Genomic DNA, 17,075 nt, shown 5'->3' with positions numbered 1-17,075 from the left:
CAGAACAGACCTCACCATTATGTGACCTTAGACAACCTTTCTGAGCTTCTTTTATGCATTTATGAGGGAAACAGACTGCAAGAGACAATCTCTAACAGTACTTCCAGAGCTACAATATTTCAGAGGTACACACCATTGAAACTACAAATCCCAGAATGAAATGTTTTTAAGAGAGGAAGGGGAGAATAAAGCTGCAGTGCATACTGGGACATGTAGTAGTCAGTGAATCCTTCCAGATAAAAAAACTGATATCTGAAACAATGTGTCATCATATGGCCCCAGGACTCTAGTAAGCTGCCAGCATGGCCTTCAGCCACTTTTGCCCTAGGCAAAAAAAAAAATCACCTACTTTATGTTTGCTAAAAAAATCCAGAAGTCCAACTTGCTAATAACTAACTCTAGAAGGGCTCTCTCCACAAAAGGTTGGTCATTTCCAAGACTGAAAACCTTTCATTAATTTTTTTAAAAACCTTTGGCTTTTTTTCCAAAAGATGAAAATTTCAAAGTTCTTCTAACTTTAAGTAAAATTAAGCCATTGATGGTATTTCATTAACCCACTCAACAAATACTGATGATGATCTAGTAAGCAAGGCACAGTGGAAGGTCCTGCAGTGATCACTAATTTAGATAAGATGAGTTGCCAGCCTTCATGGATCTAACAGTCTACTAGAGGAATAAATCAGACATAAATGTAAAATTAAAAATACAATGGAGAAGGATAAAACCATATGAGATCTGAGGGAGGAAACTGGGTAGGGAGGAAGAAGACTAACACATTTACACTACTTTGAAGTTTCTAAAGCACTCTTTAATATATTATCTCATTTGATTTTTACAAGAACCCTTAAAGTAAAAACTATAGCTATTTCACCCCTACTTTTCAGAAGAAGAAGCTGGGGCCCCAAAAGAACAAAGTCATGGGTATATGGTCACACAGCTAGAAAGCGTCAGAGGCAGGATTTTAACAGTCTTCTTGACTCTAGGTGAGGCACTTTATCCATGCCATTCTGCATGAAAAATGAAGTGAGGTCCTGATTTTTTGCAGGCACTCAACTGCTTGAAAGTTGTTAAAGTTTTTTGGTTGCATGAGGGATCTGGGAAGGCTTCATATTATTAGAGATTTAGAATTGGATGGGACTTCAGAAATCATCTAGTTCGGGGCAGCTAGGTGGAACAATGGATAGAGCTCTGGCTTTGGCGTCAGGAGGACCTGAGTTCAAATTCAGCTTCACCCACTTGACATTTACTAGCTGTGTGATTCCAGGCAAGTCACCTAACCCCCGACTGCCTCACCAAAAAGCAAAAAAAAAAAAAAAAAAAAATCATCTAGTTCAACAGATAAGTTTCACAGATAAAAAACCTGAGGCCTAGAAAGACTAGCAGGGGTGGGGAACCTACAGCCTCAGGGCCACATGTAGCCCTGTAGGTCCTCAAGTGGGGCCCTTTGACTGAATCCAAACTTCACAGAACAAATCCGCTTAATAAAAGGACTTAGTCAAAAGGCCTCACCCAAGGACCTAGAAGGCCACAGGTTCCCCACCCCTGGATGTAATTTGCACAAGGTCACACAGGCAGTAAATGACTGATCCAGTATTCAGCAAAGAATGGGAAGGAGGTCTTCCTATGTATAGGGAATAATGTTAAGCACAAGAAGTGGTAATCCAGCTAGGCTGGGACATATGTGAGAAGTGAAATGAAATCAAGCTGGAAAGATAGGGTGGCACCACATGTGGAATGATTTCAATGCCCGGTAAAGTGGTAAGTTCTGGGTTTTTTTTAATAGATATAATGAAATCTACACACAAGAAAAATTATCCTGGCAGTAATACAAAGGATAGACTGGAGAGAGAAGGAAGTAGAGATTGAAGACCTGTTAGGAGGTTCCTGTAATAGCCTAAAAAGGTGGTAAAAGGCTTACAAATCAGTTTATTAACCTTCAGAAAAATAAAATACTTATAGATTCTAGCACACAGGGTTGTTATGATGCTCAAATGAGATCCTTCTCTTCCTCCAAACACACCTTCAGCTCCAACACCACCTTCTCCAGGAGAACTGCTAGTGCCTTCCTTCACAAACTACCTTGCATTTAAATCCTTTCTATTTATTCTATTTATACTTATTCTGAATATAGTTACCTTATAGTTGCTTGTCTCCCTGTTAGAATATAAAATCCTTGAGAACAGGGATGATTTCATTCTTCGTATCTCCAGAGTCAAGCACATCTGGCACATAGGAGGTACTTAATAAATGCTTGTTGATCGACTGATTTGTAAAAACTAAAAGTGCTTCTTAAGTTTCAGCTGCCATTATTATTGCACCAGAAATACAAACATGTTTTGGGACAGGAAAATAACTTTAATTTTAATTTACTTCTACCTCATTCTGAAGAGAGGGGACAGGGAAAGGGGAGGTTGGTGACCACTTTCTATTTTCAAAAACCTCATTTTTAAAAGGAAAATATGAATTTTTCATGATTTTAATATGAAAATATGAAACCAAAAAATGCACATTTCAACTCAAACTTCAGTACCATATATCCTATCCTCAAGCCTGGTCTCAGATTTTACCCACTAAGCTACACGAGATCTACTGGTTAATACCAGCATTTCCTTTTCTCTGTGACACTTCACTGTCTTATTCCTTCCACGCTCACTCTTCTTCCAACATGGAGAAGCAGCCCTCTCCTCAACTCCTTACTCAAAGTTCATTTTCCTGTTAGAAAAGTATCAAGATCTGAAACAAGAATTCTGTATTTCTAATATTAGTACAAACATAAATTTGGAAGCATATCAAATCTCTTGGCCATTTTATTTGATCTTTACATTCTTATGTATATAGGTTTTTATAGAAGCTATTACCTCCACAATTACATATTTTGCTTATAATAGCTACTCAATTATTTTTTATAAACTTACAGTTTGTACAAAACAGCTTTGTTCTCTTAAATTACTGACTGCTTTTCATTCAATAAGTTTTCCATGCATCTACTTACATACATAGGTATTGAGAGCTAAAGATGGTAAGTTTGGAAGTACCTAGGAAAATAAGACAAATTCCCCTCTCTCTCTCATAATTTATCCTGTTCTTTGGAAGTTTACAATCCAGTTGCAGCAATGATATGTAACATGAAACACAATTAAGTTACAATACAAGGCAATACTCTCTCTCACATGTATATATGTATGCATACATATATGTATGTAAATATATATATACATACACACAAGTGCTTTTTCTATACATCATACATGTGTGATTAAGTGTCAAAATAAGGTACTGAATATGTGCCTCAGGAGTTCAGGAATAAAAGAGATAAATATGGGTTATAGTTGTCTGTAAAGAAGAAAGGATTTGAGATGGGCCCTGAATAGGAAGAATTTGTATAATCAATCAACAGGTATTCATTAAATGCCTACTATGTGCCAGTGACTATGGTAGGTGCTGGGGATACAAATACAATGTACATATATAGCGAATATAAAGAGAATAAATACCAAAAAAAATACAAAGTAGTTAAAGTAGTTTGAGGGTGCCCCTAGCAGTTGAAGAGATTAGGAAAACATTCATGTAGGAAGTAGTGCTTGACTGAGTCTTGAAGAAGAGGGATTCTGTGAGGCAGAAGTAAGGAGAAAATGAATTCCAGGTATAGCTGATGTCCAATGTAAAGGAACAAAGATGGGAAATGGAATCTAGAGGCAACAGGAAATCATTGTAGTTTACTGAGTACAGAATGGCATGGTCCTTTCTGTGCATAAAGAAAATCTTTGGCAACAGGGTAGAGGATGGACTAAAGTGGGGAAGGATTTGAGGCAGGGAGACCTATTTGGAGGCTATTTCAATAATCAAGGCAAGAGATGATGAGGGTGGTTGTGAGTAGAGAGGAGTCAGAAATAAGAGATGCAGAAATGAGGAAGCAGAAATGGCAAGATTTGGCAATTGATCTGATATGTGGGGTGAGGGAGGGTAAAGAGGATAAGTGGAGACTAATGCCAAGGTTACAAACATGCAAAGGGGAAAGGTAAAGTGAATAAGCATTTATATAGCACCTACTATGAGCCAGGCACTGAGATAAACACTTTTACAAATATTATCTCATTTGATCTCCACAACAATACGTAGATGCTATTATTACCCTCATTTAACAGCTGAGGAACAGTCAACAGAGGTTTGCAGAGGCAACAGACTTGCCCAGGATCACACAGCTAGTATGAGGCTAGGTTTGAATTCAGGTCTTCCTGATCAGGCCCAACAATTTACCCACTGTACCACAAATGTATTGAAGACGGAAACACTGACTGTTGGTGTTTTCATCAAAAATAAGGAATTCTGGAGGATAGGGAGAAAAATAATGGGTTCAGTTTTGGACATGTTGAATTTGAGGTATCTCTAGGATATCCAGTTTAAAATGTCCAATAGTGAACAGATGATATGGGATTGATACTCAGAAGAGAAAGTAGGGATGGATATGTTCATCTGGGAGTCATCAGCATATAGATTAAATTAACTAAATCCTTGGAATATGATAAGGTCTCCGAGAGAGAATATTCAGTTTAGGGGATACCCACAGTTAAGAGGGCATGATCTAAATGATGAACCAGCAAAGGAGACTGAAAAGGAGTAGTTGGATAGACAGAAGAGTGCCACAAAAGCCCAGAGGAAAAAGTATCCAGGAGACAAGGGTAGTCAGGTGTATGGAATGCAACAGAATAGTTGAAAAGGATGAGGGTTTAAAAAAACTATCAAAGGTTTGGCAATTGAGATCATCGGTAACTTTGGAAATAGTACTTTCTCTCCTAAGTAGAGAAAAGAAACGCCTGTATTCTTTTTCCTTTGCTTTAACTGAAACTTTTTCTTAAGATGAACATCTCAAATTGACCTTTGTCAGTCTGAGAATGAATGGCAAACTAAATGTGAGTGTAAAGACCTGAAAGTTCGATCAGAAGAAGGATATTTCTTAAAGTTGTGAGAACATTTATCCTTCATGTAGATCCTGACAAAACTATGGGCACTGATTTACAGAAAAATCTGTAAACAACAGCCACTTTTGTGACATGTTCCAGTTAAACTCAAAGTGGGAATATTTTCATAGAAAATATTTCAGTCTCCCTTTTCTGAAAAGCTTACATTTTCAAAAGTATGAAAGCCAAAAAAATTCATACCTCAGACACAACCACTTTATCACTGAATAGCATTACATGGGTACTGTTCAACACTGGCTTGGCTGGCAAGAATTTTATGTGTATAGACTATATGAGGAATTATAATCAGAAGTTTAAAACAAACCAAAATAAAATTGCTTATTATGGACACTTTCCATTTCAGAAGATATTCATGTTTTAAATATCTTTGGCCTTAATTAGAAAGTTTTAAAAAGCACCAATAACCTAGACAGGTCTCTTTCCTCTGAATTTTCAGGCAGGAGGCCAAAAACAGGTGCTACCAAACCTTATCTTTTTGATGTAATTCGACAAATGCTTGACTCCACAGATCTCCCCAGTGGTGAAAATTTAAAAAAAAAAAATTAGGTGTACCTATGTAAACATGGCACTTACTATATTAGGAATCTAATTACATTAGAACTCCATATGAGTTATCCTGATATTCTTACATTTACGTGTCAAAAATGCATTCTTCATTAACTTTGTTGACAGTACGATTTGGCCTAGAAGACCAGTGAAGTTTCCTTCATCTCTAAATATTCTACAAGTCTAGTTCCACTTACAATAATTTGGGTACAAAAGGCTCTTTTGTTCACAAGCAAAAAAAGAATCGTGTTACTAATATCAGCCCAAGGGAATACACAAGAAGGAAAGATGTTCGCTCTAGCCTGAGGGCAAAAACATAGACCTGCAGGTTATAGAGCAGTCCTAGGCTCTGGGTCAAACACCCAGTCAACCTTTTTCCCAAACCAATTCCTACCAATCACGACGAAAAAAAAAAAATGAGACATCTAGAAAAGCAGATGGTCGCATTTTACTACAGACTTAGGGTGGCCCCGAGGACAGGAGCCAGGTGCAGGGTGGCAGACTCACCTGTTTAAAGCAGAAGGGCATGGTGAGCACACTGACCCCCACAATGCTGTTCACAATGTTCATGATTAGACCCCAGTTAGACGCTGCCACTGCGGCCATTGCTGAAGGGGTCAGGGACAATGACCCCCCCCCTTCTAGCTCCACCCCAGGGTAAATAGGGGTCGGGGTCTCGGGATGCCAAGGGGGAGGGGAGAGAAGTGTCGCACCTTCACTAGAAGTGGTCAAGGGGTCCCACGATTCTCCCCCCGCCTGCCCCCAAGGAACTACTTGCCCAGGATCAGTTAGTTCAAGACAGGGGAGGTGGAGGGAAAGGGAGAGAAGACTGAAAAGGAAGGAGTGGGATCCTGGGGTGCAGGGGGCCAGATTGGGGAGGAGGGGAGGGACAGGAGCAGAGGGAGGATAGAGCTTTAGCCTCCCGAGTCCTCCAGGCTCTGCGATCGCTTCATGTCCTTCCCCCCCTTCCTCCTGCCCTGGCAGCCGTGTTTTCCCCCTTCCCCGCTCCAGGGGAAGCGTCGGCCCTGCCAGCAGCCCCAGCGCCGGATCCCGGAAGACAAGACAACCACTTCGACCCGGACACCTCAGCTCGGACTCCCTCTCTCCTCCCCCCTCCCTCTCCGTCAGGTCCTGCCTCTTCGTCACTTCCTGGAAGACGGCCGAGGGAAGGCTGTGTGAACCAATGAAATAGAGGGAGGAGAAGAGAGGGGCGGGGCGGAGAGGTAGGGAACCTGTGTGGACCAATGAGATGGCGGGCCTGGAACCAGAGTGGGAGGGCTCACCCTGGGGGATTAGAGACCGGCTTCTACACGTGGCGGTTTAGCCGACCGAAGCTGGTGCCTCTGGAGCTGTCTAGTACTAGTTCTTATTGTTAAATTTTCAGTGTGAGCATTTGCTCTTCGGAAATTGGTTCCAAACCAGGGCTTGATGGGTCGTTTTGTTGATTGTTGTTATTGTTAAGTCTTTAATGTCTGACTCTCCGTGACCCCATTTGAGGTTTTCTTGGTAAAGACACTGGAGCGGTTTGCCATTTCCTTCTCCAGCTCATTTTACGGATGAGAAAACTGAGGCAAACAGGGTTAAGTAATTTGCCCAGGGTCCCACCGCTAGTAAGTGTCTGAAGCCAAATTTGAACTCAGGAGGTTGGAGTCTTCTTGACTGTAAACCCCGCACTTACCCCACTGCGCCACCTGGCGGCCAGGTAGATTGTCTAGAAGACCTAGTAATATGACGGAGAAAATGTTAACGATGCAGATGGAACTTAAAAGTTTGTCCTGTGCACGTTCTCACACTCCACACATAGCCGCCCCCCCCCACAACCCACACTAGTTAAATATTTACCAGCATACCCTCCTATCTGTCACCCCCCTTTCTAATCTTGCCCAGACAACTGAACTCTGGTGGTAATTTGCATCCACATAGATCTGGCTTGGTAGATAGACCCAGACATTTAATAAGCACCAACCACACATATACAAGGCACTTACTAGTGCCTGCAAGGCAGGGTGCTCTCCTGATGGATGGAAAGCAAGCTTCTCCACGGTAACAAGAACTGCAGCCGGAGCAACAGCGGGGCTAAGGAAAGGACAAGGAAGAATCCTTGTTTTTCCAGTTGGAGGCTGGGAAGTCTTTTATTGTCAGTTTGCTGCCCATAAGCTGGGATTGGTTTGTCCCCAGAGAAGTCACCTCTGAGAACTAATCAATAAACAAGCATATGTTAACCACTTGCAATGTGCCAGGCAACGTGCTCTGGTTTGCCCCTACAAAGGAGCTTACTTTCAGAATATATATAAAATACGTTCAAAATAAATAGAGGCTCAGTTTCTCATCTATGAAATGGATTTAAACTGGAAGATCTCTAAGCTCCCTTCCAGCTCTATGGCTCCATAAAATTCTTTATTGGGCTGAATGAAACAGTTTTCCTTGGTACTTGAAAAGATTCCAGAACTAGGGCAGAGGTCTTTTCCACACTTGTATCACTGACATACCACTGGAAGGCAGTGGTTTCTGAGGTTGTCGGCCTAGCGGCTTAGTCATTATAATAAAAATGTTCTCCTCTCCTGTGAGGAGAAAGGATAAGTTAATAAAATGTATGTAGATTTAGAACTGGAAGGGACCTCAGAGGTCATCTGAGTCCAATCCCCTCATTTTATGGATGAGGAAAGTGTAAACATGCTTACAGAATCCAGTGTTCTTTCCCTTGCTTTTAATATGTCTAAGATGTTAAAAGGGGATGAGACAACCACAGTTTCCATTCCTTGACGTTGGACTAAGGTGCTGGGGTGGAGGGAGGGAACACATCTTTCCAAAGCTGGGGCTCTAATTTTACATCATCTCCTAGGGGACCCCTTTCCCTCCCTAGAATGAGGTCAGTTTTGGCTCTAGGAGAGTTGCACTACCTCCTACATATATCACCTAGACATCTGGATGGCTTCTTAGAAATATCCTTTCCATAATCTGGGTTAATTTAGTCATGCTGACAAATAGCAAGCAATAGGGATCTATGCCTTGAATCCATTTCTTTTCTGGGGCCCCAAAGTATTAGAGATTTTCTGGAAACATCAGCGGTAAAGGGAAATTTAGTGTTCTTATAATTAAGTTGTTGGAAGTGCTAGTTTCTGGCACTAGCTGAGCCTCAGGCAATTCTGATGCCTGGTTCAAAGAGCTTGAAGCAAACCTGTAACTAGATCATGGTGACTGGAGCCTTATCCCAGAGCACCGAATTTAGAGGGTGCTAATAGTACTGTTCTCTGGAGTTCTTTCTCCCCTTCAGTGTATCTATGCACCACCTTCTCAACAGCAGCCAGGTTCTTTGTTTTGTTTTGTTTTTTTGCAAGGGGGGGGGGTGGTGGTGAGGCAATTGCGGTTAAGTGACTTGCCCAGAATCACACAGCTATTGAGTTTTATGTGTCTGAGGTCGGATTTCAACTCAGGTCCCCCTGACTCCAGGGCCGGTGCTCTATCCACTGTGCCACCTAGCTGCCCCACCAGCAGCAAGTTCTTAAGGAGGATTGAGTTATGCCTCAATGTCCAGTGCTTTGTTTCTTCCTCTATTCCCTCCCTACTCCCAAAGCCTCATCACAGATAAACTCCTCTTCCCCTACCTTGCCTCAACCCTTGCCCCAGGGGCAAAAATCCATAGGTCTACTGAAAAGGACCATAGAGATTCTCTAGTCCAAGGGTGCTTAACCCTTGTTCTTTAAGTCCATGGATAATTTTCAGGGGATCTGAAAGTTCAGGTGAACTTGGAAGGGAAAAAAATATATAACATTTTAATTTTCACCAACTTCTAAATGAAATTTACATTTTCTTCAATTATTTTTAAAAGTTCCACAGGCTTTAGCAGACTGCCAAAGGGGTCTCCATAACCTAGTTCAATCTCTTCGTTTTATGAAGAAGAAAAGTAAATACAGAAGAATGAAGAGATTTTTCCAAAACACTTACACAAGCCCCCTGTTTTTGTTCCTACTTACATGCTGCTGAATGAAGCAGGAAAAAAATCACAAAACTGTGCTAACTGGGTCTACTATAAATTTATGTTACATCGTCTCAACTGGGTCCTCACTGCAGCAAGGCAATGCTTTTATATGTCCCTAATTATCTCACTATCCCATTCACCACAGCAGCTCTCCTAAACCTTTTCATCCCCTTAGTGCCCTTCCTGACAACCGTCTTCACCTGACTATCTTGCTTCACAGTTCACTGAATTGAGACCATGCACAGAGAGCTCTTTTCCCCTGCTCCTTATCTCACATCACTCAGATGACTTCTGCCACCATCAGTCTCAAATGAGAAGGTGGCCCTTTTCCTTGTCTAAGTTAACTTCTCTAAATGTACAAGTGGTCCTATTCCTCCTGGTCTTCTCCAGCAGATTGTCTCCCTCTTCTATCTCTACTACCTCACTAATCTTCATATTCTCCTTGCCTACTGGTTGCTACCCTACTTTGTACAGACCCATTCATGCTTCTCCCACCCTCAAAAAAAAAAAAATCCTCACTTGATCCATCCATCTCCTCTATCACTCCATATCTCTCTCTTCCCTTTTGTGGCTATACTCTTAGAGAAGGCCATCCATAATCAGTCCCTCCACTTTCTGTCTTCTTAACTCTGCATTGTCCAGCTTACAACCTAATTGTTCAACTGAAATTGCTCTCTACAAAGTTATCAATGATCTCTGAAGTATCAAATCAAATGGCCTTTTCTCAATCCTCACCCTTCTTGATCCCTCTGTAGCCTTTGCACTCTCAATAGTCCTCTTCTCCTAGATACTGTCTTCTCTCTAGGTTTCCATGACATTCCTCCTACCTGTCTGACTGCTCCTTCTTAGCCTCCTTTGCTGGATCTTCAGTCTGGTCAAGCCTACTAACCATGGGTGACTCCAGTGCTCTCTCCTGGGCCCTCCTCTCTTCTCCTGCTAAATGATTTTGTTCAGTGAGTTCATTAGCTTCTATGAATGACAATCAGTCATCTCTATGACGATGATTCTCAGATCTGCTTATCCAGTTCTAACCTCTCTCCTGACCTCCACTCTCAAGGATCTCTAACTGCCTATCGGACATCTCAAATTGGATACCCTGGAGACATCTCAAAGTAAACACATCCAAAACTGAATTCATTATCTTTTCCCTCAAATTTGCCCCCTTCTTAATTTTCCTATTATTGTCAAGGGTACTTTCATCCTCCCTATAACTCAGGTTCACAACCTAGTAGTCATTCTTAGCTCCTTACTTTCTTCCATCCCCTTATCCAATGTGTTGCCAAATCCTATCAATTCTACCTTTGTAACGTCTCTTGAATGTGCCCCTTTTTCTCTTCTGACACTGCCACCACCCTTGTGCAGGTCCCTATCACCTTACACTTGGATTATTACAATAGCCTTCTTTTTGGTCTCCCTTCTTCAAGTCCCTCCCCACTCTAATCCATCCTCCACTCACAAATTGATCTTCCTAAAATGCATGTCTAACCATGTCACCCATGTCACATTCAATAAACTCTAGTAACTCCTGTCACAAGGATAAAATATAAAATCCTCCATTTAGAATTCAAGGACTGCTATAACCTAGCCATCTCCTATCTTTCTGGTCTTCTTACACATGACTCCTCTCTTCTCATCCCCATCCAGTGACACTAACCTCCTTAATATTCCTCAAACACTCCATCTCCTCAATCTGAGCATTTTCACTGGCTGCCCCTTTGTCAGGAATTCTCTCCCTCATCGTTTGTGTCTTCTGGACTCCTTGACTTCCTTCAAGTCTCAGCTAAAATCTCACCTTCTACAGGGAGACTCCCAAACCCTCTTAATGCTAATGTCTTCCTTGCTATATCTCCAATTTATTATATATATATATATAATATACAATTTTATATTTATCATATATTTGCATATCTTGTTTGCATATAGTTGTTTTCCATGTTGTCTCCTCCATTAGCCTGTAAGCTCCTTGAGAACAAGGAATGTCTTTTATGTTTCTTTGTATCCCCAGAGCTCAACACAATGCCTTGTACATAGTAGGTGTTAAACAAATGCTTGTTGACTAAGTAGCACAGTCAGGATCTGCAACCAGGTCTTCAGATTCCAAATTCAGTGATTATTCTTGATGATGACACAGAACTGGATTCTGTGATCTCCCAACTACTTAAACTAGTAATTCCAAAGTCCTTCAGGAAACTTAGCCTATGGTTAAGCAATATATATGGAAGGGGGTGGAGGGATGACCCTAAAAGATGATGCTGTTAAACTTTTGCACTCAATAGTCCAGCAAATTTGGAAAACTCAACAGTGGCTACTGGATTGGAAAAAAAATCAGTTTAGGTCTCAATCCTAAAGAAGGACAATGTCAAAGAATATTCAAATTACTGAACAATTGTACTCATTTCACATACCAGCAAGGTTATGCTTAAGATTCTGCAAGCTAGGCTTCAGCAATATGTGAACCAAGAATTACCAGAAGAGCAGGCTGGTTTTTGAAAAGGTAGAAGTACTAGAGACCAAATTGCAAAGCAAGAGAATTCCAGAAAAACATTAACTTCTGCTTCATTGGCTATACTAAAGCCTTTGACTGTGTGGATCACAACAAAATGTGGCAAGTCCTTAAAGAAATGGAAGTACCAGATCATCTTACCTATCTCCTGAGGAACCTGTATGTGAGCTAAGAAGCAACAGTTAGATCTGAACATGGAACAACTGATTAGTTTAAGACTGAAAAAGGAGTACAACGGTGCTGTATATCATCACCTTATTTATTTAACTTATATGCAGTGTACATCATGTGAAATGCCAGGCTGGATGAATCAAAAGCCAAAATTAAGGTTGCTGGGAGAAATATCAACAGTCTCAGACATGCAGATGATACCACTCTGATGGCAGAAAGTGAAGAGGAATTAAGAAGCTTGTTGATGAGGGTGAAGGAGGAGAGTGTGAAAGCTGGCTTGAACCTTAACATCAAAAAACTTAAGATCTTGGCAACTGGTCCCATCACTTCCTGGCAAATAGAGGGAAAAGAAATGGAAACAGTGTCAAATTTTCCATTCTTGAGTTCAAAGAGCACTGCAGACAGTGACTATGGCCATGAAATTGGAAGATGTCTGCTCCTTGGAAGAAAAGCTATGGCAAATCTGGTCAGCACACTAAAAAAGCAGAGACATCACCTTGCCAGCAAAGGTCCATATAGTCAAAGCTATGGTTTTTCCAGTAGCAATGTATGGCTGTGAGAATTGGACTCCAAGAAAAGCTGAGGAGCGCTTGGGGCTACCTGCCATGGCTGCATGCTGCCTTAGGCAAGTGCCACCTGTGGGGGAGGTCTCTGGTGAGGGCCTGGAACCTGCCAAGGTGTCGGGGTGCTTACCACTCTGCCACTGACAGGAATGACTTCCAGAGGAAGTTGATTGTTAATTTGGAACTCTTTGTTGCTGGTGTCTGCCTGGCTAGGAACCTGAGAGACATTGACTTAATGGCACCCCAGTCAGGCCTGTAGCACAGCTAATAAAACTAGTGACTTCATTTCTAATACTGCCTCCATGATCTGAATGCAGTTTCTTGGAAGCTCTATCCAACCCGAAGCTATGACCATAACATGACCACCAGACGATCTGCTTTGACTGGCTATCACAAATCTGATTCAGACTTGCTACATTCCCTTTTGTACACTAGATATCTTTCTTCCTTGGTCAATCTATGAACAGCCATAGCTTCAATTCTACTTAAGCATGGTGTGAAGCATATTGCCTTTGCTCTGTATATTCTATATATCTTCCAAAACCTTGCAGGTTGGCCAGATGCCAGGCAGAGAGTGTGTTGCAAGTTGCATTTGCTGTTCTTTTCAGTTATACAAAGATTTTTTTCTCCTAAAACGTTTGAAATAAAAGACAGTTAACAAAGAAAAAAAAGAAGAAGAAAAGCCAAGTGCCACAGAATCAATGCTTTCAAATTGTGCTAGAGAAGACTTTTGAGAGTCCCTTGGATAGCAAAGATATCAAATAAGTCATTACTTAAAGAAATTAATTCAGGCTATTCACTGGAAGCTGAAGTTTTAATACTTTGGCCACAGAAGACAACACTCATTGGAAAAGACCCTGATGTTGGGAAAGATTGAAGGCAAAAGGAAAAGGGGAAAGCATAGGATAAGATGGATATATAGTATCATGGAAACAATAGACATGAACTTGGACAGACTTTGAGAGATATTGGAGGATAGAAGTGCTATAGTCCATGGGATCATGAAGAGTTGGACATAAGTGAATGACTGAACAACAACAAGGGAGGATGACCAGCTGATGCAGGGGGCCCAGTGCTTGAAGCATGTACAATGTTCTTTGCCCCTATATATCCACGTGGAAGCTTGGGAAGCCTGTTTTGGGGAGCAATTGATGACATGCATTGGAGCAGCCTTATCCCAATTCAGAGCATGCCTAGGGATTCTGTAACTTTCCTGTAAAGAAATGCATTTTAATTGGCTGAGCCAGAACTGAGTATACATACAAAAGCCAAGAACAGAGAAAAGGTGAGAACTCTCTTTCTCTCTTTCTGTCTCTGTCTCTGTCTCCCTGGTGATTTTTTTGTGAAGAGGAAGAAATGACATGAACCAATGGCGTTAAACTCAACTAGAAACAGGGACCACTAAACCATACATAAGTATCCCTGTGGGCTAGATATTGACTTAGAAAACTACATATTAAATTCTCTACACTTCATTTTATTTGTATTTATTTTGCTAAACATTACCCAATTACATTTTAACCTGGTTCAGGCAATACATGGGAGTGTTGTAAACTGCAGAGGCTCTGGACTGCATGTTTGACACCTCTGCTGCACACCTCTGGGCGAGAAGAGAATTAGTATCAGCCCTGCCAGTTGCTAGTGTAGCTGTCCTATTTCCACATGGCCATGTCTGTTTCTCCCATCCATGTTGTTTCTGTTTTTTCCCGATTTTAGGTGAGTAAGTATCAGGGGTAGACAGACCAAGTTAAGACTGCAAACTTCTAAAGAACAGAAAAAGCATCAGAGGTCCTGTAAGGGCAGTTCATAGCCCAGTCTGCTATAGCCACAGCTGCTAAGCCAGGTGGGGAGCAACCTACTTGACCCAGCCCAGCAGCAAATTGACCCAGCAGCTGAAATACTACATCCTGCATGGGAGTGACTGATCCATTAGGAATGCCATGCCTAGAAGTGAACTTGATTGGGGTGGGGGGGGGGGGGGGGGGGGGGAAGGGAATGGAAATTTAAGTTGACTCTCCCCAGGAACCCAGATGGTAAAAGAGATGCACAAAATCTCTTCTACATGGTTGAGGGTAGGGAGTTAGGTAAGGTGTAGTTTGCACTTCAAGTCTTGCTATACCTTCTCAGTAAATATCCATTGTTAAAAGCTAATTGGTGTTAGTTAATTGATATTGTGGAAAAATCAACAGTAAATTGATATAGGATGGTAATTACTAGTTAGATAGGTGTTATTGAGAAGATGGTAACTAGGTGATTGAGATTGGGGAGAATACACTAATCTGTGGTTCTTGAGTATTAGAAATATACTCCAGACCCTTAGTTATCCCCAGAATTTTGAAGGGAACAGTAGCCTACCTCTAGGGATCAGCATTGTCGGTCAGACTGGGGACTGGAAGAATAAATCCAGAGCCTACATGGACTAGACATGCATTTCCTACACAACCCAGAGAAAATGGCCTGGGATAGGGCAATGCTGAGTTCAAGTGTCTGCTGGTCCTAATCTCCCTGAGCTGCTCTTCTTAATTATGCACCAGCTCTTCCATCAGTGTAATGTAGCTTATTTCCCTGGATCTGCTGGGCTGGGGAGGAATCAAATTAAGTTCAAGAAACTTCATTTACACTTGAGTAATTAGGAAGCAAAGAACCTCCAGTTGTTGTCATTGCCACATTGCCAAAACCTGGGTTGAGAATCAGAATACTTGGGTTTTGGTCCCAGGCCTGCTACCTTGAACCTATACGACCCTTGACTAGAGTGCTTTCAGGATCTCCCAAGTGAGCCTGACTAGGCTTTTAACTGTGGCAGACAAGGTGTTCAAAGTTCAAATCCCTTTCTCTTTATTTTAGTAATTCTTTTGCCTAGGAGCCCAAGTTCCCCTCATTCCCTCCCAATTCTTATTTGCCTTTCTCTATGCAAAGACAATGAGACTAGTCACACCACAGTCTAGTACCAGCCTGCTCCTCAAACCCAGTAGGAGCTAAAATGGGAAAAAAAAAAAAGAGTAAGAGACACCAAAAGGCATGTTTAGCAACTTCAAACTCCCAGGCTTCCTTTCTCCACTTAGCTTCTCCCTCCCTCTCCTGTTTATATAACCCCAAAGCTATAAAAATGACAACACATCTAGCAGAAAGGAGTAGATCTAATTTACCATCAACAGCTCCTGTTAAAACCACAGATGGGCTGGAAGGGTGCATGCAGAATCTCTACTATTAGATTATAGGCGACTGGAATTCCATGAATATTGTCCCACACATTGAGGAATGGGGCTGAGCCAAACAAACCCAAATTACTTGAGGCCACATCTGAAGAGCTGCTCCGAAACCCCCTTGTACTAAAGGGCTCCTTGAGAAGAGAAGATCACCAGTGGAGAATTCGGTTGTCACAAGTTTTAATGGTTTCAGTTCCTCCAGTTTGACATTGCCTTCTGAACTTCCTGGGCTAGGGGGGGAGAGGATATGAAAGGGGAGAAACCATAACCTAAACATAATGGTAGCAGAGAAAAGAAAAGAAAGGATTGGTGTGTACCTAGTAGTACTCTGGCAAATGTTTAACAATTGGTTCTCTGTATGCCTGACTTGCTTTTAAGTTTAATTTGCTTTATTGACATTTCCTCCATCACTTTCTCAAGTCTAGTCAATCAGCCAAACAATAAATCAAGCCCCGGTGTTTGCCAATTTCTGAGGTATAAATACTCACAGCTGAAAATTTAACACTCAGCTCACCATAACAGGTTTGAGCTGGCTCCAGCACACCCTTGCTTGGGTATATCTTAAATTTATACAACATTTTTTTTAAACTATACTCTCTCATCTATCATCTTATTTGATCTTGTCCCAAACTCCATTACACCTTACCTTTGGGGGACATGGAGCTTTCCACAGAAGAAAAAACAACAGTAAAAACAGCTAATAATGCCAAGAGCAATAGGCCATGTTTACTTCACACAAGGGAAGGTGCTTTCATCACCTGGGTAAGGACACGAAGAGGACAACCATTTCAGATCCAGAACTCTGTGCTCTAAAAGTTAGGCTTTGAATGCCATGATCTTCAGGCCTGTCAAAAGGAGAAAGCAGATTAATGATCCAAGCCAGAAGCACTCTACTCCCCAGTGCCCAAGTTCTATCAATTTCTTGGTCAGTCTTCCATTTCTTTAATGCAGGACACCTGAATGGTTCTAGAAGAAAGTCAGGTATTTTTATGAGAATGGTCTTACTCAGACACATCTCACTGGTTTCCCACCTCTGATGTCACAGGCAGGAAGCTCTAATTAGCTAGAGAGGGAAAATATGAGGGAATTTCAGAAAAAGGGAATCAAAGTAAGTTATTTAACAAGAGC

At 41.5% G+C, this 17,075-nt stretch overlaps 1 protein-coding gene and 1 long non-coding RNA gene across 2 annotated transcripts in view; both read right to left on the bottom strand.

The window, feature by feature from the left end:
• The window catches only part of SLC38A10 (solute carrier family 38 member 10), a 71,633-nt gene extending 65,000 nt beyond the window's left edge, over positions 1-6,633 (bottom strand). The window contains exon 1 of the mRNA XM_027850064.1: positions 6,033-6,633. Coding sequence (XP_027705865.1) covers positions 6,033-6,131 — 99 coding nt within the window. The 5' untranslated portion in view covers positions 6,132-6,633. The remainder of the gene's footprint in view (positions 1-6,032) is intronic.
• A 5,741-nt stretch (positions 6,634-12,374) lies between these two features.
• LOC114034534 lies at positions 12,375-16,771 on the bottom strand. Its single transcript, XR_003568113.1, has 3 exons — positions 16,594-16,771; positions 15,888-16,177; positions 12,375-12,508 (listed from the first exon to the last, which is right to left on the bottom strand). It is a non-coding gene; the product is annotated as an uncharacterized LOC114034534 (long non-coding RNA).
• Positions 16,772-17,075: the final 304 nt, after the last annotated feature.

Source organism: Vombatus ursinus, unplaced genomic scaffold (genome assembly GCF_900497805.2).
Source record: "Vombatus ursinus unplaced genomic scaffold, bare-nosed wombat genome assembly UNPS02008996.1, whole genome shotgun sequence".
In the NCBI taxonomy this organism is placed as follows: domain Eukaryota; kingdom Metazoa; phylum Chordata; class Mammalia; order Diprotodontia; family Vombatidae; genus Vombatus; species Vombatus ursinus.
This window is presented reverse-complemented; position numbering and strand designations above follow the sequence as displayed.